This window comes from Phyllopteryx taeniolatus, chromosome 2 (assembly GCF_024500385.1).
Source record: "Phyllopteryx taeniolatus isolate TA_2022b chromosome 2, UOR_Ptae_1.2, whole genome shotgun sequence".
Classification (NCBI taxonomy): Eukaryota; Metazoa; Chordata; class Actinopteri; order Syngnathiformes; family Syngnathidae; genus Phyllopteryx; species Phyllopteryx taeniolatus.
The window spans coordinates 34,783,639-34,811,324 of NC_084503.1; the positions used below are offsets into that span (position 1 = coordinate 34,783,639).

At 41.4% G+C, this 27,686-nt stretch overlaps 2 protein-coding genes across 3 annotated transcripts; both read left to right on the forward strand.

The window, feature by feature from the left end:
- The first annotated feature begins 703 nt into the window (after positions 1-703).
- Positions 704-13,390, forward strand: xkr5b (XK related 5b). Its single transcript, XM_061765904.1, has 13 exons — positions 704-911; positions 2,960-3,049; positions 3,160-3,265; positions 3,490-3,656; positions 4,707-4,840; positions 4,935-5,013; positions 5,649-5,818; positions 6,336-6,447; positions 6,550-6,717; positions 7,167-7,360; positions 9,897-9,971; positions 10,144-10,321; positions 10,760-13,390. The coding sequence occupies exons 1-13, from the start codon at positions 803-805 to the stop codon at positions 11,401-11,403; spliced, it is 2,226 nt and encodes a 741-aa protein (XP_061621888.1). The 5' UTR covers positions 704-802; the 3' UTR covers positions 11,404-13,390.
- A 1,157-nt stretch (positions 13,391-14,547) lies between these two features.
- ctsba (cathepsin Ba) lies at positions 14,548-27,023 on the forward strand. 2 transcript variants are annotated; one of them, XM_061765906.1, is made up of 12 exons: positions 14,630-14,705; positions 19,995-20,060; positions 20,651-20,778; positions 20,858-20,943; positions 21,032-21,146; positions 21,266-21,381; positions 22,396-22,481; positions 22,556-22,702; positions 22,825-22,941; positions 23,054-23,182; positions 26,280-26,361; positions 26,458-27,023. In XM_061765906.1, the coding sequence occupies exons 3-11, from the start codon at positions 20,656-20,658 to the stop codon at positions 26,351-26,353; spliced, it is 993 nt and encodes a 330-aa protein (XP_061621890.1). In that variant the 5' UTR covers positions 14,630-14,705; positions 19,995-20,060; positions 20,651-20,655; the 3' UTR covers positions 26,354-26,361; positions 26,458-27,023. The 2 variants fall into 2 exon arrangements, with proteins under 2 accessions (XP_061621889.1, XP_061621890.1); XM_061765905.1 differs by lacking the exon at positions 19,995-20,060 and having other exon boundaries at positions 14,548-14,705.
- Positions 27,024-27,686: the final 663 nt, after the last annotated feature.

Genomic DNA, 27,686 nt, shown 5'->3' on the forward strand with positions numbered 1-27,686 from the left:
CTGGACAGATAGAATACAATTGTTTTGACATCCAATGTACATGTTCGAATTAAACCAATTTTGTTTCTTAATTTGATACATAGACTCCATGAACTTTGTTCTAATATAATAACACCATGGTAATAACAGATTAGGGAAATTAGAGGAGAAATTGAGTTCTCTTGAGGAAAAGTTAATCATTCTTTCGTCATTTGATGGATTATGATGAAATAATCTGTTGTTTTCTGTTATTTATTTATATAACTGCGTTATGTGTATATAATGACAGAAATAATAATAATAATAATAAATACCTCTCCAGAAAAAAATCATTTGAATTCACTTAATTCAAATATGTACATCGGTTGCACATGATTACAATGTGTTAAACTAACAATATTTGTTAGTTACAACAATTTACCAAATCTTTAAATCAAATTTGAAAGCATGCAACCAAAAAAGTACTAAGTAAGTACTTTTGTTTTTAAGTATGTTTTTTCGGTTATAAAGTGGGAAAAGTGCGCTAAACATATGCGAACAAGTACAGCATTCTTTATGCTTGTCTGCTGCATATGGCTGCTGTCTCTTTAACGGGACAAGCAAGAGGAAGCAGTTTCTGCAGCATCTGAACCCTCTCGCTCTCTCTCGCTCTCTCTCTCTCTCTCTCTCTCTCTCTCTCTCTCTCTCTCTCTCTCTCTCTCTCTCGCTCTCTCTGTCTCGCTACCTCTCCAGGAAAGGACCAGAACGACCGCGGCCCGCCAACCTCCTACGAGGACTGGCTGTTTCGGAGCTGAGTGTGTGTGTCTGGGGCGGGGGGTCCGCCATGAGGGACTACTCGGCACCTGCGAACCAAGGAGGCTCCTGTATGGCCTGCTGCCAAGTTTGTGTGTTCTTCTTCACTGCAATCCTCATTGTCGCAGAGAGGACGGCGCGTGAGTCCTACCTGGGACACACACACACGCACGCACACAAACGGACATTCACATGCACTAACCTACAGAAACATTGTGACGAGACTAGTGATGACACATCGTTTCTGACTGACTGTACCAGTGGATGGATGGTGGAGAATTAGTGCAACTATTTGCGAAAGTTGTGTGTTTGTTGTGTGACGTCACGGACTGCAGCAGTGCACGATGTTACACCCTGCATGAGCAAAAGTGCAGACTCATGCCACATGCTTACACTCCCTCCCTAGTGCACCATCCTAAAATTCTTTATTCAGGAATAACATTGCATACTGCAGGAGCATGCTGGCACATTTCAGGACCCCTTTTTTGCAGGGTGTTGAGGGGATGGGCGTACCCCAGGATGGGGCCTAGTTATGGCGGAACAGCCTGCCCATGCAGCAGGAGAGTGAAGGTTTGGATTTCATGTGTGAGGGGAAGGAAGGAGAGAGGCCGAGCTGTTATAATGCCTCAGACGGGATGAAGATCATTGCAGAGGTTGTATTGGACGAATGGTGATGAGGAACTGGTCTTGTTGAGGGAAAGCTTTATATAAACTTTTAATGGCAAGTTTATATGGGGAATATGTAGAAACAGTATCACATACAAACATGATAGTGACCATTCTATTTTTGGCTACACCCTAGACTGGTTGCCAGCCAATCGGAGGGCACATATACACAAACGATAAAACGTGCAAGCCAGGTTCATTGCATATTCTAAATTCTCCATAGGTGTGAATGTGAGTCTGGATGGTTGTTTGAGTATATGTGCCTCAAGTGACCAGTCCAGGGTGTACCTCTCCTCTCACCTAAAGTCCAGTGACGTGTGGTCAAGGTAGACAAGTGAGGCCGCACTGCCCCCTGGTGGTCTTTCCTTTCCACTGCATGTGAATAGTAAAAAAAAAACTTATGATTACATTAAATTGTTCCATTTTAGTTCTATGGTCCGTGCTTTACATTGATTCAATAATTTCAATGATTTCATCATTAAAATAGATGAATGTTCACATTTCCTGTTTAAATGCATAGGAAGTGCAGTTACGAGCCATGTTGAGTCATCGCTCCCATGATGCTTCAAGAGACCACGCACACATCCATTCAGGCAGATATATTAGACAGACTGTCTAATATGTTTAATGAAAGTGTGTGGGATTTAGTCTTATCGACCAGAAAAGCCACTAAACGTGCACAGTGGAGTCTGGTATGTACTGTGCCACAACCAGCATGTGGCAGTGTTGAGTTGAGCTTCATTGAGCTCCAGACGTCACGTGACTGTAGTCAGTGCCTCACCAATCACGCACGTCACTGCCAAAGTCAGCTGGGAAAAGCATCCAGCTCACCCACGAGCACTAGCGTTATAGAAAATGGATGGATGGAAGTTTTCATTAATGAAAAAAGAATGCTTAATGAAAGATGATTTTTTTTTAAATATTAAATGTTTTTATTTCAATTACATACTCTCTCTCTCGCTATATATATATATATATATATATATATATAGATACACACACACAACTGTTATAGAATAACTTTCAATTAGCGATGGGCATTTGACTATATTTTCTTATCCACAAAAATTGCAGAGCCCTTAAAGGGAAATGGGAAAAATAAATAAATAAAACTTGATTCTCATGCACACCAGAAGGTTTTTTTTTGTTTTTTGTGACGATTGTTTCCTTTACTCCTGTTTTGATTGTTTAATTTTACTCCATTTAACTCCTGTTGCCATATCAGTATAAATATGCCATAATGGAGGTCTAAGTGGAACTTGCTCACCTTCCCATTGATGAAGTCCTGTTTAGCCTTCTTTAGACAGCAAATTCACAAATCAACAGTATTAGTTGGAGCCGTGTAGTTCCCTCCATTTTACCTCAATTGATTAACGACACAATTACTCAACAATCAACCCCCCACACAATCAACAGAATTTTCAAGAACTACAGTCACTGGACGCTTCATTAGGTACATATCCACAATCTCTTTACATTGGATGGCCTTTGCAGTGTAAATCTCCTTTTTGTTTTTCTCCAGTGATTTACTGCTTTGTGTACTATCTGTGGGTGGGTCACAACTACTGCTACGCCCATCTGGCTGGCTTCACTGCACTCTTCCTGCTACCAGGTGAGGATATATACATATATAGATAGATAGATAGATAGATAGATAGATAGATAGATAGATAGATAGATAAGGCTTTTCTCTACTGATTGGTTTGGATTTTATGATTCTAGGTTGGGGTCCACAGTGGCTCAGCTACCGATGGTACCTCTCAGATGGAAAGATCCGCAGAAAGTCTCTCACCTGGACTCACATACTGCACCTGGGTATCTTCAAAAGGTACACCGTGCATTAAATAAAGTGAATTGTCTTTATTAAATGCACAGTGGATATAGAAAGTGGACACATTTGTTTGTTACATGCGAAGAAGCCGATTTTGCAACAGAGGTGTGTTCACCTTCTATTTCCACTGTACATGAGTGTGACGGCCACACAGTAAGGGTGACACTGACACACTGGGAGGACCGAGGATACAGTGTTTGATGTCTGTGTGGCCTTGGCAGGCTGTGGGAGTGCATGCGTCTTCCAGATATGGACGTGTACGGAGAGATCATGCAACAGGCTGATGTGTCCGCCTTACGGATGTTGGAGGCCTTGGTGGTCACCCTCCCCGAAACACTGCTGCACACCTACGTGCTCATCTGCACTGATATAGGCATCAAATCTCCAGGTAGGAACGATAATGTTATACAATTATTTTTGTGTGATGGGAGGAAGTGCTGTAAGCATGACATATTTCCTCAAATTGTGGCTGGCCCGCTAACAGAGCGCTCAATTTAAAAAGTGACTCTGATGAGTCCATATCACGGTGTCCACTCGCGCCTAAAAGCTTGGGCCGGCCAAGCATTCATAGCGACGTCACGTCCTTCGATGTCTTACTGTCATTGTGAAGCACAATTCACCAAGCGTTGGGTTGTTGTCCCACTAATTGTAAACGTGTTCTGAAAGGGGACATGGGTGAAAACTAAAAGAGAGGAGGATATCTTGAAGTTATGCTCATAGTCTGCCCCCATCCATTTGAATAGAACCTGCCGCGATGATCGTCGCCGGCGATAATGAATGCAAGCTTCACTATTTCATCCACCACAGTTACATAAAAAAATGTATAAATATAGTTTAGTATTGTTGAAAAACACAACATATGTAGGTTATACCTACAGTATAGTCTGTATTTGTATGGCTGAGACTCGCTCGCTTAAAACCAGGAAATGCCGCGTAGCCGTTCTGCTGAGTTGAGTGGGTGGGTATCAACGACAAAGTGGGCAGGTCCTTGAATATTGATTGACAAAACCATGCCACAATGATGCCTATTTAAAATCCACCCATTTTGAAGGCCTTATGCCACGTATTGCCTTTCCATTCAATCGCATTTACTTATCAAACCATGTCGTAGACTCATTTTGACGTGTTATGCATAAAACAGTAAAAAAAAAAAAAGAAAGAAAGAAAACAGACAGTAAAAACATGGGTAATAAATATAATGATCTAAGTTCACACACACGGCACATTGGAACTTTATTGCTAACTAAAACATAAGCACCAATGTATGTCCACAGTTTCTTTGATGAATTAAAGCGTGGAGGCCAGATGTTGTAAGAGACAAAGTTCTCTGGGCAGTATTAAAGATAATCTTATTCTGTAGCCATGGTCTATTTGAGTTATTTTCTTTTTTCACACTTCATTTGTTCTCCACCTCCTGTCTTTCTCTATCGTCCTCCAGCTTCCGTGTGTTTCGCGGTGTGTTTGTTATCTCTGGCCTGGGCGTTGGTCCTGTATGCCCGAGCATGTTCCCTCATCAGACCAGGACACCTGCAAATGACCCCTGCTGCCATCTTCTGCCGACTCCTGTGGAGGGTGAGCGCTTTTATGAGCCTTTCTGACAAGATACACTCCTCACCAATTCAAGATGTGCTTGTACGTTGTACTATGTATGTTTGTGTGTGCACAGGTCAGTATGTTGGGGTCTCGATTCGGCGTCCTCATGCTTTTCACGCGGGTCTTCAAACACTGGGTTCTTGGCGTTATAGGTGAGTCTGTATAAAGCAGATGTGCTTCAATGGTCTCAAGGCACAGGCAATACAGTTAGGACTTTGCCAGAGATCAGACAAAAGTCATATTACATAACATTATTTCTCATAAGATAGCCTCAGAAATCTATCTATCTATCTATCTATCTATCTATCTCTCATAACATAGTGTGTCATATCACAGGACAGAATTACACAGCATAGCAAAATACTGCATTGTACATAGCATATTTTAGCATAGCATAATATAGTGCTCTTCAGTAAAGTATGATGTCATAATATGCATGTTATAGCATTGCACAATATAGTACATAGGAAAGAAACCAGTGATTCCTTGACAATCGGCGGTTGCAAGTTGTTCTGTACTTTTTTCGGTAAAAAACAAGGTTTGCGTGAGGCCTAATGTGTAGCTATACTAAAGGTTTAACAGTAAAAGTGTTGGGAGGGATTGGTGTTTTGAAATAATATCGTATAGCAATGTATATTTTAGCATCCTATAGCATATCATAAAATAGTGCAGTAAGTCTACAGTAATATGGCATAGCTTAGCATAGTGGCCTTGGCAAAGGGAATCTATGTACCTTACTTAAAACATACTGTAATTACGTTTTGACTTTGTGTGTTTCATGCATCAGGTGTGCACTGGTTGGGGACAACATTTTGGATGGTGTCTCAGCAGACTGACATCATCCGTTCAACTAGTCGATGGAGACTCTTCAATCTGATTCTTGGGGCCATTCATATCTTCTTCTTCCTCAACGTGAAGTACGGTCCGTCACGCTTCCGCATGGCTGGCTTCTACCTGGTACGTGACTGTGTGCATGTGTGTGTGTGTTATGTTTTATGTGTGTCAATTAATGAACGTTGTTCATCATCATGGCAGCACGGTGAGCTAGTGCACTAGTGATTCCCAACCTCCGTGCTGCGGCACATTAGTAAGCTGTGGGAAATTTTCCTTTCCACTTAATTAGCCTGAAAATTATTTATTGACTACAGATAATGTATCTTTTTTCATCTTTCTAACAATCCATGTAAATGCCACAAACAACCCAAGTTAGATTTATCTCTTCCCCAAGAAACAAAGAGCCTAGTGTCTCAGTTGAGATGTATCACGTCAACAATACCGCCTTGACACCAATTACTACTTTCCTATTAGCCAGGGCTATGGTGCTATCTTGTGGCATCTTAGGGCATCACAGAAAGCGCACAAAAATAAGCAAATAGGTGAGTTTTTCAGCACAAAGCCAAGAATAGTTGCCACAGGAAAAAAGTGAACAGCTTCATCACAGTTCTGAGGCTTGTTGTGTGTTCCAATACTTCAGGTAATGTTTTTAGAGAACATTTTCCTCCTGCTGGCGTCGTCCTGGTTGTTCAGCATGGTGTCCTGGGATACGGTGGCCATCCCGACCGCGGTCCTCTGCAGCTTCCTTATTGGTGAGGCGAGCTAAGTGCCTGTCAGTAGTTTTCATTTCTTTCCTTACATTTTATCGCCGAGCTTCACACACCTTATGTCCACGTTCATCTTTATGTCTACAGGTGTGATCTCCTTGGTTCTGTACTATCGCTTCCTCCACCCCAAATCCTTTGAGATCTTCCAGAGTATTCGCCGTAGAGGGATCAGTGGCGCCTGCATGGAGAGTGGATCTATACTCTCGTTGGAGGAGAAAGTCACGCCTACTTTTCATCGCCATGCAACACTGTCAGGTCTGTTTGGCCTTTCAGAATCAGAATCAGAATCATCTTTATTTGCCAAGTATGTCCAAAACACACAAGGAATTTGTCCCCTGTAGTTGGAGCCGCTCTAGTACAACAGACAGTCAATTTACAGAACACTTTGGAGACATAAAGACATTGACAAAAAACAATTGTGCAAAAAGATGCAGAGTCCTCTAGCACTTAGAGCAGTTCGAATGACTAATATTGCAATAGACCGGTGCAATGACCATTGTGCAAAGGGCGCTGAGACTTCAAGGAGTGTATGCGGTTTAAAGTGACGAGTAGTGCGATAATCTGGGACAATGTTGGTTGTGCAAATGTTACAGATACTCCTCAATCAGTATGCAAATGGAGCAGATGTTTTAGTTAACCGATCAATCATATACTGTAGCAATTCAGCGATTGATCATCATGGCTGTGGCTTTTAATCTAATCAGGAGGTGGCACCCTGATGGACCTCCCACCCCAGTGGGAGGGCTGGAGGCATCATCACTGGCTGCTGATTCGTTTGGCTCTGAAGACGGGGGACGTGCCCAAGATCTGGTCAGTCTACGGAGAAGGTGGTCTCGCTGGACTCATGGGTTTGTGTGAAGAGCTTCATTACGGAAATGAACATCGTCGTGTACCGCAGGTTTGTTCTTTTCTCACGTGGATGAAGTATTCGAATCAAGTCAGGTTTACAGTGGGAACGGAAGGTTTTCAGACACCCTTAAAATGTTCACTCTTTGTTATATTTCACCCATTTGTTAAAATCATTGAAGTTTTCCTCATTAATGTACACACAGCACCCCATATTGGCAGAAAAACAACATAAATGTTGAAATGTTTGCTGATTTACTAAAAAAGAAAAACTGAAATATCACACAGCGATAAGTATTCAGACCCTTTGCTGTGACACTCATATATTTAACTCGGGTGCTGTCCATTTCTTCTGATCATCCTTAAAATGGTTCTACACCTTCATTGTCAAGCTGTGTTTGATTATACTGATTGGACTTGATTAGGAAAGCCACACACCTGTCGATAGAAGACCTTACAGCTCACAGTGCATGTCAGATCAAATGAGAATCATGAGGTCAAAGGAACTGCCTGAAGAGCTCAGAGACAGAATTGTGGCAAGGCACAGATCTGGCCAAGGTTACACAAAATATTCTGCTGCACTTAAGGTTCCTAAAACCACAGTGGCCTCCATAATCCTAAAATGGAAGACGTTTGGGACGACCAGAACCCTTCCAAGAGCTGGCCGTCCAGCCAAACGGAGCAATCGGGGGAGAAGAGCCTTGGTGAGAGAGGTAAAGAACCCAAAGACCACTGTGGCTGAGCTTCAGAGATGCAGTCGAGAGATGGGAGAAAGTTCTAGAAAGTCAACCATCACTGTAGCCCTCCACCAGTCGGGGCTTAATGGCAGAGTGGCCTCTCCTCAGTGCAAGACACATGAAATCCCACATGGAGTTTGCTAAAAAACACCTGAAGGACTCCAAGATGGTGAGAAATAAGATTCTCTGGTCTGATGAGGCCAAGATAGAAATTGTTGGCCTTAATTCTAAGTGTCATGTTTGGAGAAAACCAGGCACTGCTCATCACCTGTCCAATACAGTCCCAACAGTGAAGCATGGTGGTGGCAACATCATGCTGTGGGGGTGTTTTTCAGCTACAGGGACAGGGACAGGGAGACTGGTTGCTGGATAAATGCGGCCAAGTACAGGGATATTCTGGGCGAAAACCTTCTCCAGAGTGCTCAGAACTTCAGACTGGGCCGAAGGTTCACCTTCAAAAAAGACAATGACCCTAAACACACAGCTAAATTAACGAAGGAGTGGCTTCAGAATAACTCCGTGACTGTTCTTGAATGGCCCAGCCAGAGCCCTGACCTAAACCCAATTGAACATCTCTGGAAAGACCTGAAAATGGCTGCCCACCGTTCACCATCCAACCTGACAGAACTGGAGAGGATCTGCGAGGAGGAATGGCAGAGGATATCCAAATCCAGGTGTGAAAAACTTCATTCCCAAAAAGACTCATGGCTGTATTAGCTCAAAAGGGTGCTTCTACTGAATACTGAGCAAAGAGTCTGAATACTTATGGCTGTGTGATATTTCAGTTTTTATTTTTTAATAAATCAGGTGAGGCAGGGCGAGAGACTAGTTGTTGGAGTCTATATTTTCATTTAATGTCAAACAATAAAGTGATAATGTTACAAGAAAAAAAGTTGAATTGTTGTACGTCTTTATTCTTAGAGGGTTTTTTTCTCAAAGTAATAGTTTTTTGTAATGTCACGCCATTATTTGCAAAAAGTTATACATTTAATCTTGTAATACAATGACGTTATTTTTGTAAACTTATGACTTTTCTCATATCACAACCTTAACCTCATGAAATTATAAATATTATGTCCTGTAATCTTCTGATTTTATTCTTGTTAAAGTATGATAATTTTCGTATCAACTAAAGACTTTATTCACATACATTTATGACCTCTCAAATTATGACTTTCCTCTAAAATTAGAGGAAATTATTATTCTGGAACATTATGACTTTTTTTGTAATTACAAATTGTTTCTTTATTTTCAGTTGGTCCCAATGTAGCCTACTTGTAAGAATGTCCTGTGCTTACCTCTGAGTGTCATTTAGTGGTCAGTTAGGTGGCAGAATAAGGCAAAAATTATATAATTGATTTCTGGACGTGTCTGTGGTGTATTTGGCCGGTGGACGACTGGTTAGAGCGTCTGCCTCACAGTTCTGAGGACCGGGGTTCAATCCCCGGCCCCGCCTGTGTGGAGTTTGCATGTTCTCCCCGTGCCTGCGTGGGTTTTCCTCCCACATCCCAAAAACATGCATGGTAGGTTGATTGACAACTCTAAATTGCCCGTAGGTGTGAATGTGAGTGCGAATGGTTGTTTGTTTGTATGTGCCCTCCGATTGGCTGGCAGCCAGTTCAGGGTGTACCCCGGCTCCTGCCCGATGATAGCTGGGATCGGCGGCAGCACTCCCCCGACCCTTGTGAGGAGAAGTGGCTCAGAAAATGGATGGTTGGATGAAACCCAACCTTCCACTAAATAATGAAAATGGTCCAATCCGTGTGCTCCCAAACATGAATCTTATAACGCAAAGAATCGTTTCTTTTGTGCTGTATTGAGTGCCATTCTTGTTCTTTTTTTCCCCATCAGCCTCCACGTATTCCACCTCAGGTCCTCCACCCAGTTCCTCAGCCACCCCGACCTCAGGTGACCCCAGCTCCACAGGTACTACATCAATTATCATTGGGCGCATCCGGGACAGCAGTTTCCCATTCAAAGACACTCACAGGCCACTCCATTGAGTACACCTGAACAGTCCAATACAAAAGTTAAAAATGCTGCTTTTTCAAATACTGTACAGTATAATAATGTTTTTGCCGCTGTATGCCCCCTCCAGAGAGAGGAGGTGCCACCACCAAAGCCAGCTCTCACCAATGTCATAGCCAGACCTGTGAGGAAAGCTCCTCCCACAACAATCCACGATATTAGACTAGTTCCAGAGATCATCCCGGTGCATGAGGCCATTCTTGAAGAGATCACAGAGGATTTCAGTGCTCCACAGACAGAGGATAAAGGTTTGTAGGTTTACAATGCGCAAATCTAAATACTCAGAGCTCTATTGTCACGAATGGCGTAAATCCTGCGTGTCGGGCAGCGCAAATTTGCGACAGAGGCGGGTTAGACCGTTATTTCTAATTTCGCAGACAAGCGCAGGCCGGCAGATCTGAGAGTGGGCTGGCTGTGTGTCCTCTCATTCCCTTTAAATGTGGCGCAACTGACAGGAGGGCCGTCACTATCAAATCTCTTTGGAATAGATTACCCTTTAGGTATTTCATCGACTAACCGAGTAATCACTCCCTCTCCCCCAAAAAAATAATCAGGTAATAGGATGTATCCAACCCTCCTCCCCCCATAATCCCCAAGTGAGAGGGCACAAATGAGCTACTGTATATCATTCTATCAATTGTGCCTATTTCCTATTATGTGTCATGTTTTATCTGTCCCTTTTCAAGGTGATGAAGAGTTTCAGAGTGCGATTTACGGTTCCCCTTCACTTTCATCACCTGCCCAACCAGGAAGCCTGCGCCACATCGACAGTAAATCCGCCACCCTGACTGAGAAGTCATCCTCTGCAGGTTCTTTGGACATCAAGACCCCCGGCTGGTCACCTGAACGTCCCTCCCCTCTCCTGATCAGCTCCCCAGAGAAGAAATCAGCTACACCGTTAGACACTACCTCATATTTCTGTGTCGATGTACCTTCTCCCTCGAGTGGGAGCTATCTAGGCTGGGGGTCTGAGCTGTCACCCATCTCCACCTACAGAAGCCCCTACCGCATTAGGGAGGCTCGTTTTGTCGCATCTACTTCACGTCCGGAGTCCCGGACTGGAGCAGAGAGTCCAGGTCTTGCCCCGGTTGTTATCATCCCCGCTACACCCGGTACGACTCCACGCGCGACCCCCAGTGGGACCCCTGGTTCCATTACCCCCGCAGCCTCAACACCCACCGCCTCCACACCTGCTGCATCCACTCCTGGTGCTGCAACCCCTGCTAGTGCCACAACACCCAGCACCCCCATAGTCCCACTCGCCCCAGTCATCTCCCACGCCTGCAAACAGATAGTTCAGTTTGTGGACAGCAGAGAGAGGGCCGTGTAAGAAGGATGACGTTAACAGCGCTCACTGGCCACAACATTAGGGACAATTGCCCAATATTGAAAACATATTCAAAAACTCTAGTATTTTGGTTACCTTTTCTATATATACAGGAGATAGTCAAAATATTAGAAACAGCTCTCAGCATGATTCGGTGCAGTTGCGCACCACTGCCATAATAAACATAATGGGTTCATGAACACATCTCAAACTGAACACATCCCATCTCTCCACTACAGAAATTAAATGTGGTCACCCCTGTGCGTTATGGGGTGCAGGTGTACCTAATGAAGTGTCCTGTAAGTGTATAAGATTTCATGACAAAAGTATACACAATATGAAGCACTTCTTATCCCTGCTCATTACCAGTACGCAGAAAATGTGTAGAACCTTTTTTTCAGTTGGTGGGAGTGATGCATATTTTCAAATGACAACACGGCTATAATCACAATGAACAAGCATACTGAAACAAATCAGCAAATTTGATTTTTCCATTAAAAATAATAAGAGTTAGATCTCTCTCTTGGTAAAAACCTGTGTACTTTTTCAGGCAACTTACAACCAATTTAAAACTATTAGAATTAGAATTATGTTGATGTTTAAGAAGATTGTCTTCTTAGTAAGAAATAAGTTTACATTCAATGCTGCCTTCCAGGTTGCAGCCTCTTTTCTAAACCACTTGGGTTCTTCTTACTTTTACAAAACAATACCAACACGCTCCGTTCTTGATTAAAAAAAAAATGTTCATTAACAGATAATAAAATGTTATCTTTCAAGGATTTCATACTTAAATTGTAACTTTTAATTGTTACAGTTTCGTTTTGTCACCAGAATGTTAGTCATAGAGTTTTGTGTCACACAAGGGTTTTCAGTGTAGGACGGTGAGGCTGATGTCAGAGAACATAAAATAGTTGAGGCCTCGCTCCCTAGTTTCTGTCTCTCCGCAGAACTTCTCTTTAACTCGGAACTAAAAAAATTTCCATTGTGCACTTTCAACTGATGTTAATAATAATACATTTTTATTTCAAGCCACGTTTCAGAACACCCTATAACACCGTACGTGAAATAAAGCAAGGAAAGGGGGGAAAAAAAGTTACAAATCAATAACTCATGCATGGTAAAATGAGTAAAGAAAAACAGCCAGTTGGCTTGGCAGGGTTTAAAATATTTTATTTTTCAAGCTGCTGCAGGTGCGCCTTACACATTGAAAACAGCTAGTTACTCTATTAAATATATTGTTTCAATTCATTGGGATTGTGTGATAAGGGAGCATTGCAGAACAGATTTGAGCTCTGCCAACAACGTTTCATATCATGAAAGCTATTTATTTGAATAATCTGTTCTGTTCTGCTCACATTTAAGAGTCATAAGTGAATTGCTCTTTGAAGTACATACTGAAAAGTTAGTCCCATACTGTATGTATATCAAGAGAAGTGATGTGTAATTATGCATAGATGAAAGAAATCTGCATGAGGAGCACATGGACCCGCTGTGCATACTGCAGTAGACATTGCACATGCTTGGATGTGAACACCACAGCAATAAAGAAGCTAATATGTATCTTTGTGCACTCATGGAAAATATACACGCTTTAGATTGCAGACCATCGTCATGAATTGGTGCTTTTCTGCAACTGATAGTTTGTGTGTGTGCATCGCTTCCTAATAGCCCATAATGCACTGATTTGTCTACCTGAAATCTAGCATGACATTGCTAGTGTGTCTGTTTTTTTTTTTTACATTTTTTTAAAGAGCTGCACATTTTTTGTCTCGCTCTTTTTGACCCAGCTGGGATGTGTGGACATATATGGTGCAGTTTTTGTCTTTTATCATCACTAGACATCACCGCATCTCTACTGAGATTTCCACAGCTGCTGTGGTTGACGGCACCGAGACACTAACTCTGCTATTGATGTGACAAAATAAAGTCAATAACCCCGATGAAAAGCAGTTTGTTCTTTGTGGTCCCTATTAACTGGCTGATGCAATGCGACCATAGCTCTTGCTCAACCTGCTTGGGCAAATAATATCATTTCTAAAGCTTGTTTGATAGTGAGAAGAAGGAAGTGAAAGCAGCTATCAATCGGTATATTCTCCTTGATCCCCCCGTGGAGACAGCCAAACACAAAAATATCAACATCAGCTAAAAATTTGGAAATGAGAAATGAAAGTCGCGAAATGTGCCATTTGACTGCATGATACTTTTAATTATAGAGTGCTGCGCAAAGCCCATTGGTAGATTGGTTGTTTGCTATTATGCCTTGTGTGTATTTCTTATTGGTATTTATTGTAAACATCCATCCATGCATTTCCTATAGCATATATTCTCATCAGGGTCATGGGCAAATTGGAATGGATTCAAGGTGACTTTGGGTGAGATGTGGGTTCAAATAGACAAACAAGCATTCACACACATTGTATGAACAATTTTGAGGCATGTTTTTGGAATGTGGGCGGGAGTACCAATAGAAAAGTATAAAAAGCAACATGTAATAATTGAGCAAAAATTGAACGATCACTTTGCGGACCGATACATCATAATGATTCATGAATAACACTTAAATATAAAGTATGAATACAAAATGAACACGAGAAGAAGAATAAACCCTCAGGCCTTGTTCAATTTAATTACACTTTCATCTTGTTTGTGGCCATTTCTGGCCACATACAGACATACTGTAGTCTGCTTTTATGTTTTTGGGTTCTTTTACTGCATAAAGTTGTTAATTGACATCAGTTCTTTCATTAGTGTGAAATATGAATTCATTTCCATTTTTTTTTTAACCCTTAATTTTTCCGTTTTTATGCACGATGCAGAGGTTAGAAAACAACGTCAAAAATGATTTGAATATATTCTCAGTATCACCCAGACAAAACCAAAACAAAAATCCACACAGGAAGGCCAGAGTCCAGATTCAAACAGCCAACCTGAGAACTATGAGGCGAATGTGCTAACCACTGTATATTATTATTATTATCATTTGTTTGATTTACAATGGTTTAAACAATCGTATATATATATATATATATATATATATATATTTAAATACTTTTCAGATAATTATAATGACATCATTATTTATGATTAAAATGAACTATTTTACATATTTTCCGTGCACAGTTTTGTTGCGTCGATCACATGAGCGGCGTTCATGTGACTGGTCACGTGATCTCAGCTCCAACTGCCGCAGCAGAGTGTTGCTCAATGCTCATTCTTCACCTCACTGACTGGCAGCGGGCGCTCCGAACGGGGACCGGGCGCTGAACTAACTGTCTTCATCTCGACTGCCGACAAACTAGCTGCAGGTAATTGTCAAATTCATCTCTTAATCGCCAGATCGTCTTTAGCTTGCACAGACACGGCGTGCTTACGCGAAGAGTTATCTGATAGATAATCCAACTATGAGCTGTCAAGTCTCTCTTTTCCCACAAACAAGTAAACAACAAACTAGCTAAGACGGCTAGTTTGGCCCAGTCATATTTTATACATGTTGTGATGGAACTCTTGAGCTATTCGTACACGTACGAGTGTTTTTGTTTTGTTTTCTTTTTCTCGATTGTTTCGGGTTTAACGTGTACATATTGATAAGGAATTAATTAGGCGTGAATTAATTGCGCTGTACTGTCAAATGTAATTTGAAAAGCGACGAAATAGCTGACGGCTCACATCCAATGAGGACAACAGGACGCTTAAACCAAATCCATAATTCAATATACAGTAGCAAATTAAGGTGCTAAATTGTCAGTGTTGCATGGATGAACTGTTTTTTCATTTTTCTTTTTTTTTTTTCTTTCCTTTCCTGTTTTAAGTAAACAAGTTCCATCAATGAGGAATGAGGAAATTGATTTATCTCAAGTCCAGTTGTCTGGTTGACATGTGAGGGCAAGATGAAACCTGCACAACCATATTCATGAATGGGTCTTCAAGGTCTTGGCGCTAGTGTGCCCTTTTCCCGGACCCGCAACAAAGAAATACTATCGTGGCTTTGTATTTCCTGCCCTACTTATTTATTCAAACACACAGCATCTTGATTAAACAAGAGCCATTCAGAAGTAATCAGATAAGAAGTAAGTGAACGTGTAAGGAAGGAAAGTCTAGTTAAGATTAACGTGACCCAGTATACTCATCGGCTGAAAATCTGTGTGGTTTCAGTTCTGACTCACCCTGCCTGAAACCCACAGCCATACTGCGCGTCAGCAAAGCCTTCGCACCTTTCCCTACAAGCTTGTTTTCCGCAGTGTTGACCTTTAGCCCTTAAGTGCACTACTAGTGGTTTTATAAAAATACATATATAGTCAAACCTTGAAATTCGAACACAAGTAGGCTGATAGAAACACTAAGAACAAGGTTAGAATTATTAACTGTCCAGACATTTATTTAAGGTAATGATTTAACATTGATTCAATGTTTTGGTAAACTTTTATTTAGCTACGTCAAAAAAATAAAATAAAAAATGCTCTCACCATGTCAGGAGTATAACAGTCCATTTCGGGAAGTGTAAATTGAGCATTTGTATTGTTTATGAAGGCAGGCGATCATACTGAGATAGCAATGGACTGAAAAATGGTACGTGGGCTTCAGGGGAATTTTCTGTTACTTCCCTGTCAATTTCTCAGTGATAAGCAAACCGTCAGCCTAATGTGTCAGGCCACTTAGGATTGATGCAGCTGCAACATGTTGACTGCTTTCACTTCTACTTTTCTAGAAACAAGGCCCGCCTCAACAGTTCCTTATTTTTAAATCACTGTAAAAATTATTTGTTTCCTACTTGCTTGCCTTTCTGAGATTGTTTACATATCACAAGATTCTCACATATGTCTGACTAATGATTTTAATGGACCTCAAGTAGCCCTTTATTCCAGAGCACAGACCCCGCTTCCCATCATCAGAATCTCTAATGGCTCCTTGTCCTGCATGCAACAAACTGAAGTGCACTTCAAACTGCACTGCTTGCAGAATTTTTGCTCAGGTGAAGTGTCCAGTTAGAGTTAAAATAACACTGACAGGAACATTGTATCACAAAGCATTCAGTTTCTAAAAAATAAAATGAGAAGTCCTTGAATGCGGTGGACTGTTTTTCTTTTTTTTTTTTTGATACTGTTTTACATGCACAAAGACTGACAGTGTCCTGTAATTGCTGTGCCGCACCGCGGTGGCTGAGGACCCCACCCAATCAATCGAGGGGCGGGATCAAGCCCAGGGGTTCATCCGAGAGCAGCTCGGCGGACGGGACACGTCCCACACCGAGGGACCGAGGGCGGTCCGCCGGCCCCACCGTGGCGCCCCAACAACCGGCCACCCAGAGGAGGCCACAGGGACCCAATGTCACCCCCCCCAGCCAACCACCCTACCCCACCCCACACGCCCCGTATTGTATTGAAGAAAGTTTCCGGCTGTTATTTGGAATTCTCGGAACAGTTCATCACGTGTCCTAAAAACATTATTGTTAAATAGTTGTTGTTATGTGGTTAATTCCAAACTATTCCCATGTACTAAAACGAAGGGGTATATTATTAATTTCGAAATCTAGATTATGCCAGATTGGGGAGAGCATACTGGGAGCTAATTGAGATCCTGTCGATTCTAAACTTTGCCACCAAGCCGTTAAGGTGGATGCGATTATTGGATTCTTGAAAGATTTATGGCGTTTAAGAATAGTAGAAATAAATGGAAGTTTTGGTAGTTTGATGTTGCTGCAGTCTGTTCCAATTCTAGCCAATAATCACACTCCTCACTGTGGTGCAACCATTTGATGAGGTATTGTAATTGGTTAGTTAAATAATAGTGTTTAAAGTTGGGAGCATTTAGGCCTCCCTCCTGTTTACTTTTCTGAAGAGTAGAAAGACTGAGTGTATTTTTCTTAATTTCTGAATAAAAATTTATTACAGCAGAATTTAAGGTTTGAAACCATTTAAATTTGGTCTTAAATGGAATCATTGAAAATAAATAATTTATTTGAGGTAAGGTTTTCATTTTTATTGTAGCTATTCTTCCCAGTAATGTAAATAGCCAAGTTATTCCAGCGTTTTAAGGCAGCAGAGATTTTTTCCAGAAGTGGTGTGTAATTTAGATTGGTTAGCTCTGTGAGTTTTGACGAAATATTGATACCTAAATACTTAATGTTTCCTATAGGAATAGGGTACTCTGGGATTTCAGAATCAGAATCAGAATCATCTTTATTTGCCAAGTATGTCCAAAACACACAAGGAATTTGTCTCCGGTAGTTGGAGCCGCTCTAGTACAACAGACAGTCAATTTACAGAACACTTTGGAGACATAAAGACATTGACAAAAAACAACAACAAACAACAATTGTGCAAAAAGATGCAGAGTCCTCTAGCACTTAGAGCAGTTCGAATGGCTAATATCGCAATAGTCCGGTGCAATGACCATTGTGCAAGGGGCACTGAGACTTCAAGGAGTGTATGCGGTTTAAAGTGACGAGTAGTGCGATAATCTGGGACAATGGTTGTGCAAATGTTACAGATACTCCTCAATCAGTGTGCAAATGGAGCAGATGCTACTCTGGCATGAGTGGCCACTATATGCCTGGGCCTTTTTGATATGTAGGAGTCCATTAGTTTGCTGTTATTGGGAGTATTGTTGATTTTTTTTCCCCACTTAATAGAGTAGTCGGATATTTGTGAAAATGTGATTGAAAACTGCCTGAAGAGAATACTTGGGTTCCTGTAAGTAAAGAAGAATATCATCAGCATATAGATTGATTTTGTGTTCTGTCACTAGTGAGCACCTTTAATATTAGCATTCTGACGTATAGCGGCAGCAAGAGGCTTGATAAATATTGCAAATAGCATTGGTGAGAGTGGACATCCTTGTCTGGTTCCTCTTTGTCATGTAACACTTTGTGAAGTGATCTTATTTGTGGTGAGTGTTGCTTTCGGCGAATTGTATAATGCTGCTATCCAATGTATTGTTGAAGGATGGTATCTCTCCGCCAGTCCTTCGCGTGTTCGTTGAATTTCGGATGATGAGAATGTTGGAGTCCGAATCAGAGACTGGAAATGAACTTCTTTAAGATCTTTTATTGCAGAATATTCTGGGTGCAAATGTTCTACAGGCAAAGGCTGTAGCTGCACAAAAGGTGCTCAAATGTGCGCTTTCTCAGCGTTCAGTGCGAGATTATATACAGTGTTCAGGGCGGTGTTTAAAGCTTGAGCAGGGTGGATCCAAGGTCACAGCATTATCTCTTTTTGGGGCAAAACATCCTGTTTTGCGGCTGACATGTAGTTTTCACACTTACATGATTATCAGAACATTTTAATACTGAGGTTAGGTTATACAACATAACAGTGTACAAATAAGTCTATGTATGATCATGACATCAGTATATCACGTGCGAGGGCCTTCAGTATAAATGAATCTCCAAAGCCAAATTTGCAAAGTACTGCAAACAAGAAAGCCCAGTTCACTTTATTAAAAGCTTTCTCTGCGTCAAGTGACATGATGATTGTGTTCAGATTTTTACGCTGTGACATGCTTATTAAATTCAACAGGCGTCTGGCATTATTTGTGGAACTTCTACCTTTAATGAAGCCTGTCTGGACATAGTGGATTATCGACGGAAGTACCTTTTCAAGTCTCGCTGCAAGGGCTTTCGAGCTAACCTTGATATCTACATTAATCAGTGATAAGGGCCGATAACTCGCCGGGAGAGTGGGGTCTTTATCTGGCTTTAGTAATAACTTTGAATTGAAGCTGTGTTCATATGGGTACTAATTCTACTTTTATCTTTTATCTCATTGACTGTTCTGAAAAATAGAGGCGCTAGTATTGGCCAAAAATGTTTAATTAATTCAACAGGGATTCCGTCCGGGCCAGGCGTCCCTCCCGGTTGCATATTTTTTAATGCGTTAAGTAATTCTGTGATGGTTAAAGGAACATCAAGGCTGTCTTTAATGTGTGTATTTAATTGAGGGACGTTTAGATCCTTAATAAAAGTTTCAATTTCTTTTTGATCAGGGTTGTTCGAAGATGCGTATAAGCTGCTATAAAAATTGTAAAAAATGTCATTGATTTCTAAAGGTGACTGTGTACAGTTGCCGTTTGAATCTTGAATGGCTGTAATTAATGATTTTTCTTTTGCGCTGAAGTTGGACTGTTTTTCAATTGCTGACGCAGTGTGTTGACCACTGACGAGGACTTTGTCAGACATGACTGGGGATAATAGTATGCATAGATTGCACTTGTAGTCTGGTAGGGGTTTAACCGACAAGTAGACGTGTCAACTTTATCAGTCCACAATGACCTACAGCGCTTGAAGTTGACTAATCGCCAATAATGTATTTTGACATTAACAACACTGTTCCTTAACAGGTGAGGAGTTGTGGTGGGTCTGTGCAACAAACTAGCTGCGGTGCCTTAAATGTGTGGAAATATTTGACTAAAAAAAATGTAGCGTCTTCTTAGATGATGAACTGAGGATGAGTGGTGGTCGATCAACAACCTCCGTGAAAATTAATTGTCACCTGTAACCACTGAATTAGCACTTTATGGCTGCAACACGTTCCAAAAAAGATGGGACAAGGTCATGTTTACCACTGTGTTACATCACCTGATGTCTGTTTTTGATGCAGTTCCGCCTGAGAGATCGAAGGTCACGGGCATTCAATGTTGGTTTTCAGCCTTGCCGCTTACATGCAGTGAGTTCTCCAGATTCTCTGATTCTCTCTTTTGATGATATTAGGGACCATAGATGATAAAATCCCTAAGTTCCTTGAAATTGTACATTGAGGAACATTGTCCTTAAACTGTTTGACTATTTTCTCACAAACTTGTTCACAAAGAGGTGAACCTCGCCCCAGCTTTCCCTGTGAATGACTGAGCAATTCAGGGAAGCTCCTTTTATAGCCAATCATGGCACCCACCTGTTCCCAATTAGCCTGTTCACCTGTGGGATGTTCCAAACAGGTGTTTGAGGAGCATTCCTCAACTTTCTCGGTCTTTTTTGCCACCTGTCCCAGCTTTTTTGGAATGTGTTGCAGCCATAAAATTCCAAGTTAATGATTATTTGCTAAAAACAATAGTTTATCAGTTTGAATATTAAATATCTTGTCTTTGTAGTGTATTCAATTAAGTATAGGTTGAACATGATGTGCCAATCATTGTATTCTGTTTGTATTTATGTTTAACACAACGTCTCAACGTCATTGGAATTGGGGTTGTAATACTGCCTGCGTTTTTAGTCTTGAATATTAATCAAATTGGATACCTTTTTTGATGGTCTTTTCAGGCAACATGTGGCACTCAGCCCTCCTCTTATTTGCTACCAGCTTGTCATTAAGCATGGCTAAACCTCACATCCACCCGCTGTCCACTGAGATGGTTGACTTCATTAACAAGATAAACACTACCTGGAGGGTGAGCTTTTTGTTTCCTTCCGTGCTTGTTTTGACGCTTCTTTCACTGATGTTTGCCTACGTGTGCTCCTCTGCCACAGGCAGCCCACAACTTTCATAATGTTGACTACAGTTATGTTCAGAAACTGTGCGGAACGTTTCTCAAGGGACCCAAACTTCCCGTCATGTGAGTGTCACATGTAGATGAGCTACTCTGTCTATGTGGTAAAATGTGCTACCATTTTAAATTGCCTTGAACTTACCCTCATTTGCAGGGTTCAGTATGGCGACGATGTGATGCTGCCTAAGAACTTTGACTCCAGGGAGGAGTGGCCCGACTGTCCCACACTGAAGGAGATCAGAGACCAGGGCTCCTGTGGATCCTGCTGGGTGAGGATTCGGAACTGAAACAGTGTTGACCTGATTTAGATTTACAATGTTTATTGTACTCCATCAAAGACAGCAAATGAAATGTATTCGTAAACATTGACAGTCCTCTCTGTTTCCAGGCATTTGGTGCTGCAGAGGCCATGTCTGACCGTGTGTGTATCCACAGCAATGCCAAGGTCAGCGTCGAGGTCTCTGCAGAGGACCTGCTGACCTGTTGTGATGGTTGTGGCTTGGGGTGAGATGACCCCCAACTCTTGATTTATTTGTCTCAACAGCACCCCTTTACAGGAGTGACCTACTGTAGGAATGCAGTCCTTGTATTGTTTGACTAATTTTGACAATTAACTGAAATGGCAGTAGAGCCTGTTTCAACTTAACAATCATAAGTTTGAGAATGGCGAAATCCACAAGTAATTAAATCCTAAATATACCCAAAACTTTAATCCCCAAAACACTTACTTACTTACAACAATCCCCTTAAAAATAATGCCTTAAAGATGATTTGATTTAGGCGGCACGTTGGTCGACAGATTAGCACATCTGCCTCACAGTTCTGAGGACCGGGGTTCAAACCCCGGCTCCGCCTGTGTGGAGTTTGCATTTTCTCCCCGTGCCTGTGTGGGTTTTCTCCGGGCACTCCGGTTTCCTCCCACATCCCCAAAACATGCGTGGTAGGTTGATTGTAGACTCTAAATTGCCTGTAGGTGTGAATGTGTACACGAATGGTGGTTTGTTTATATGTGCCCTGCGATTGGCTGGCGACCAGTTCAGGGTGTACCCCGCCTCTCGCCCGAAGACAGCTGGGATAGGCTCCAGCACGCCCGTGACCCTTGTGAGGATAAAGCGGTCCAGTAAAATGGATGGATGATTTGTTTTACAAAAAAGGCACCAGATGTGCAAAGTATATGTTGCCTTTGGAACCTGCAAAAGTAGTCACTACTTTCCCTTTTTGCCAGTGAATAGCTGAGGTTAGGTTCCAAAAGAAAAAAAAAAAAAAGAAAATGGTGAAGCGTGACTAAGTGGGGGATTACTTTTTGTCTGAATTTTGCCTGACTGAATAGCGAAGATCTGTAATTGATGCTTCCCTAAAAGTGCTGATTGCCTATATTAAAAGTTTAAAATTTTGTCACAAAAATACAAATGAAAAAATTTGAGGATGGACCTTTGTCTCCCACCACAATATGTATGTATAATAATATGTGTTGATGAGAGGCTTTCTCAACATATTCAAACTGACACATTGTTTTAGATGTAACGGTGGCTACCCCTCAGCAGCCTGGGACTTCTGGACCAAAGAGGGATTGGTCTCTGGCGGCCTCTATAACTCCCACATTGGTGAGGGACGTTCTCAAAACAAGCCACAAGGAGAGCGTGGATGTACCAGCTAAGCGTCATCTTCCTGTACGCAGGTTGCCGTCCCTACACCATCGCGCCTTGTGAGCACCACGTGAACGGTAGCCGACCTCCCTGCACTGGGGAGGGTGGAGACACACCCAAGTGCGTGTCCAAGTGTGAACCTGGCTACTCACCCAGATACATGCAGGACAAGCATTATGGTAAGAGAAAAACTTCATCTCTTAAACTTGAACTTAGCCCACTGCTTAGGGCCAGTAATCTTTTAGGAAAGTGCAATTGTGTGGTCATTTGGATATTAATAAATATTTTTCATGTGTTTCAGGTAAAACGTCTTACAGCGTTCTGTCAGAGGAGGAGCAGATTCAGTTGGAGATATACAAGAACGGTCCAGTAGAAGGAGCTTTCACAGTTTATGCAGACTTTGTTCTGTACAAGAGTGGTATGTGCACTGTGCCACTGACTACACTGTATTTGACAAAGATTCAAAATAATTTATTTCTGCATTTCAACCCCTATCATCCGCGAGTAATGATTTTGCCTCTTGTTTGCAGGTGTGTATCAGCATGTTTCTGGGTCCATGCTGGGTGGACACGCCATTAAGATCCTTGGCTGGGGTGAGGAGGATGGTGTCCCCTACTGGCTCTGTGCCAACTCCTGGAACACTGACTGGGGTGATAATGGTGAGAGAGTGCTTTACTTTACTCCACAAACTCATGGCCACAACTAGGGATGTCCCAAACTCATTTGTGTTGCAGCAGTCCGAGTCATCTTATTTTGAGTATCTGCCGATACCTTGGTAATGAAGGGGGGGAAAAAAGAAAGTCCGATACCATGGTAATGAAAGGGTGGGGGGAGCGTATCAAAATGTTCTCTTAACTCATTCACTGCCAGTCTTCCCAGTTAACATTATTTGATTTCTAAAACCGTTAATGGCAGTGAATGTTTTTATAAAACTATCCCAAAATACAATGCAGACATATTACATTTAAATATCCTGTTTTAAAGATATAATCTGTAAATTATCCCCCCCTTAGGCTGGAATTCCATAATCCAACCACAGCAATTGCCTCTATATGACGTAGGCTGTGCCTTCGTCCCCATCTCCCCAGCCCTCCGTGGGTGAATATATACCGTGTAATACAGCTGTTGAAACTCGCAGGGTAAATAAAACTGTTGGAGAGAACCTGTCAATAGTTCAATATCCAGAATACATATATGTTCTCCATCCACTGCAGTGATACCTTTTGTTAATGTAGAGACACGTGCATACATTTCCATGTTTAAAGCGAGGGAAACAGAACAGCCGCTGCCCACCCCAAGACATTCAATTAATGTATATTATAAAGTATACATATATTTTGTTTTACAACAATACTCAATTATATTTATAATGTACCTTTGGATAAAAAAACAAAACTTGTGGCCAAAATGTACGCAGTCGGTACGCACCGGCCGTTGATGTATGTATGTGTACCTCTTTTAAAAATACTCTATTACACTCTCACATCTTGTTCTGGGGCAACCCACTTCTCCAAACTACAACCCCAATTCCAATGAAGTTGGGATGTTGTGTTAAACATAAATAAAAACAGAATACAATGATTTGAAAATCATCCATCCATCCATCCATTTTCTGAGCCGCTTATCCTCACAAGGGTCGCGGGAGTGCTGGAGCCTATCCTAGCTATCATCAGGCAGGAGGCAGGGTACACCCTGAACTGGTTGCCAGCCAATCGCAGGGCACATACAAACAAACAACGATCCGCACTCACATTCACACCTACGGGCAATTTAGAGTCTTCAATTAACCTACAATGCATGTTTTTGGGATGTGGGAGATAACCCACGCAGGCACGGGGAGAACATGCAAACTCCACACAGGCGGGGCCAGGGATTGAACCCTGGTCCTCAGAACTGTGAGGCAGACGCTCTAACCAGTCAGCCGCCGATTTGCAAATCATGTTCGACCTATATTTAATTGAATGCACTACAAAGACATTTAGTGTTCAAACTGATAAACGTTATTGTTTTTAGCAAATAATCATTAACTTTGAATTTTATGGCTGCAACACATTCCAAAAAAGCTGGGACAGGTGGCAAAAAAGACTAAGAAAGTTGACGAATGCTCGTCAAAAACCTGTTTGGAACATCTGACAGGTGAACAGGCTAATTGGGAACAGGTGGGTGCCAAGATTTGGTATAAACGTGCGTGAGAAAATAGTCGAACAGTTTTAAGGACAATGTTCCTCAACATACAATTGCAAGAAATTTAGGGATTTCATCATCTACGGTCCATAATATCATCAAAAGGTTCAGAGAATCTGGAGAAATCATTGCATGTAAGTGGCAAGGCCGAAAACCAACATTGAATGCCCATGACCTTCGATCCCTCAGGCGGCACTGCATCAAAAACCGACATCAATGTGTAAAAGATATCACCACATGGGCTCAGGAACATTTCAGAAAACCAATGTCAGTAAATATAGTTCAGCGCTACATCCCTAAGTGCAACTTGAAACTCTACTATGCAAAGCAAAAGCCATTTATCAACAACACCCAGAAACACCGCTGGCTTCTCTGGGTACGAGTTCATCTAAGATGGACTGATGCAAAGAGTTCTGTGGTCCGACGAGTCCACATTTCAAATTGTTTTTGGAAATTGTGGACGTCGAGACCCCGGAAGCTGTACATCAAGCAAGAATGGGAAAGAATTCCACCTACAAAGCTTCAACAATTAATGTCCTCAGTTCCCAAACGTTTATGGAATGTTGTTAAAAGAAAAGGTGATATAACACAGTGGTAAACATGACCTTGTCCCAGCTTTTCTGGAAAGTGTTACGGCCATAAAATTCTAAGTTAATGATTATTTGCTAAAAGCAATAAAGTTCATCAGTTTGAACATTAAATATCTTGTCTTAGTAGTGTATTCTGTTTTTATTTAACACAACGTCCCAATTTTATTGGAATTGGGATTGTATTAATCTATCTTTGTCATTTAATAAACGTGATAAAGTACAGTATACTGTATATGTGAAACATCAAACGCCTATACAAACACGCCGTTCACGGCGTTTGTATATCCAATCGCTCAATGTGGTGTGTGATCGTCGACTTGACAGCAGTGTAGTGGAGGAAGTTTGCAGCAGCGTGAGGCATTTCAGTCTCCGACGCGACCCCCTTCTTCTTCTTTTCCAGTGGCGATTCTTGCTTTTCCTATCATGTCTCTAGTGCTCAGCTGAGATGTCCACTGGTATTTCACCAGCTATCAGTCTGAGAGATAAGGAAGTCACGGCAGAAAGAAACTCTCCCCAGTTTGCGTTCCTCCATGCCATGACAGGAGGGCATCAGCAGCGTTTAGACGATTAAAGTTATCATCAATTGGATAAATGTTCTCACACACCACATCGCTGGGACACTAGGAAGTTCACATGCACACGTTCAAAGAAATGAGATAAGATCAATAAATACGGATAAGGACCAGCAGAGCGTTGTCCACTAGTTACAGCAAGTCCACTACAACTAACGTTACCTGAATGTTCACCATCTGCTGTAAATTATTACTGTACACCTGCACAATAAAGAGATTTTTTTTTTTTAAAGGAACCGTGTCAAATATTAAGCTTTTACAAAGATAATGCACATTTACATGATTTTCCAGTGGTGCAGAACTGCACTGCATCATACTGGATTAATTTTTTGATATGGCCATTTATTCAGCTAAAGAAACCTACAAACTTAATGTTAGCTGTGTTTTTGTCTTGTTTTTTTTTTTTTTAGGATTCTTTAAAATCTTGCGTGGCTCAAATCACTGTGGCATTGAGTCTGAGGTTGTGGCGGGTGTTCCCAAGTAGAGCCAAAGGTAAGATGACACGGAATAGCAAGTTGTAACTACAATAATATACTGAGTAATCTTTATTTGAAGTCAACTGATTCTGTAATTATTGTCCATGGGCAGGTTTTGAGTTTCCACTAGAGGGCGATACACTCCACGTGGCTGCACTAAACACGCCCAATGTGTTGTTCTAGTTTTTATTCATCACGATTCAACCCCACGGATCATGTTTCCTTCTTAACAGTAGCAACAAAAGATTGAAAAGTGACGATTTGTATTTTAGGTTGATCTTTCGAATGTATGCAACCACTGTATGTGCCTGAACACAATGTCTTCTTGAAATCTTGTAATGTTTGCGCAGGTTTGAAAGTCAAACATGTTAATTTCACTTTGTAATTGTTTATGTCTGACTTTTCCAGTCTACAAATTTGATAGGCTAACCTCAGTGTCTTGAATGTGTCAAATGTTTTATCATTACGGCTTTTATATTGCCATTTTATTGTTCAATGCCATGCTAAACTGCTATTATGGTGTACATGTTGTAATTGGTGCTTGCATGTCATCAAATGAGAATCTGGATTTCTTTTATTATGGATTAAATTTAAACGTTTTATTTTAATCACCTGCCTACAGTGAACAAAATCTTAGCATAGAACTGTTGAGCTCTGAATAAAATTTTGAGTTTTGTACTCATTGTGAGTTTGTGGTCCTTGTATATGTATCTATCCAAATGTAACCATTGCAAATTAATGTTTTGGGGAAGTAGATTTGAATCTGCAGTTTGCAGTTGCATGCTATCAGTGCTACTTGGTCAGTAGTCACAATTGTGACCATCTTTATAAAAGCTCCCGTTCCTTAAAAACTAAACTTTTCTAAAACATGAATATAGCGTATTGATTGCACTATTGCAGATCTGGCCCGCGAGCCTTGCGGTTGACACGCCATAATTAGTAAACGTTCACATTTGCCCCATAACCTTATGAAGGCAAATACACAGATCCCTAACATACATATATTAAGTATAGACTACAACAATTAGAAGAGACTTCCGGTGTAGAGCACTAAAGGCGTTTTCCACAAACACTGACATTTCAAATTGAAGCGGCATTCTTAATTACTTATTATCCATCCATCCATTTTCTGTACCTCTGATACAGAATTGTATATATTGACTTGAATTCCACAAAGGCTCAAACAATCTTTGTATCGTGACTTTCGATACAGTATGCTCGTGAGAGGAACTGGGTTCTTCAAATAGGTTAGTATATCATGTAAATACGTTTTGTAGAAGAAAATCTTTCGCAACACATGCATCAGGCTTCTTAACGCTACTTCCGCCTTGTTGTCAGAAA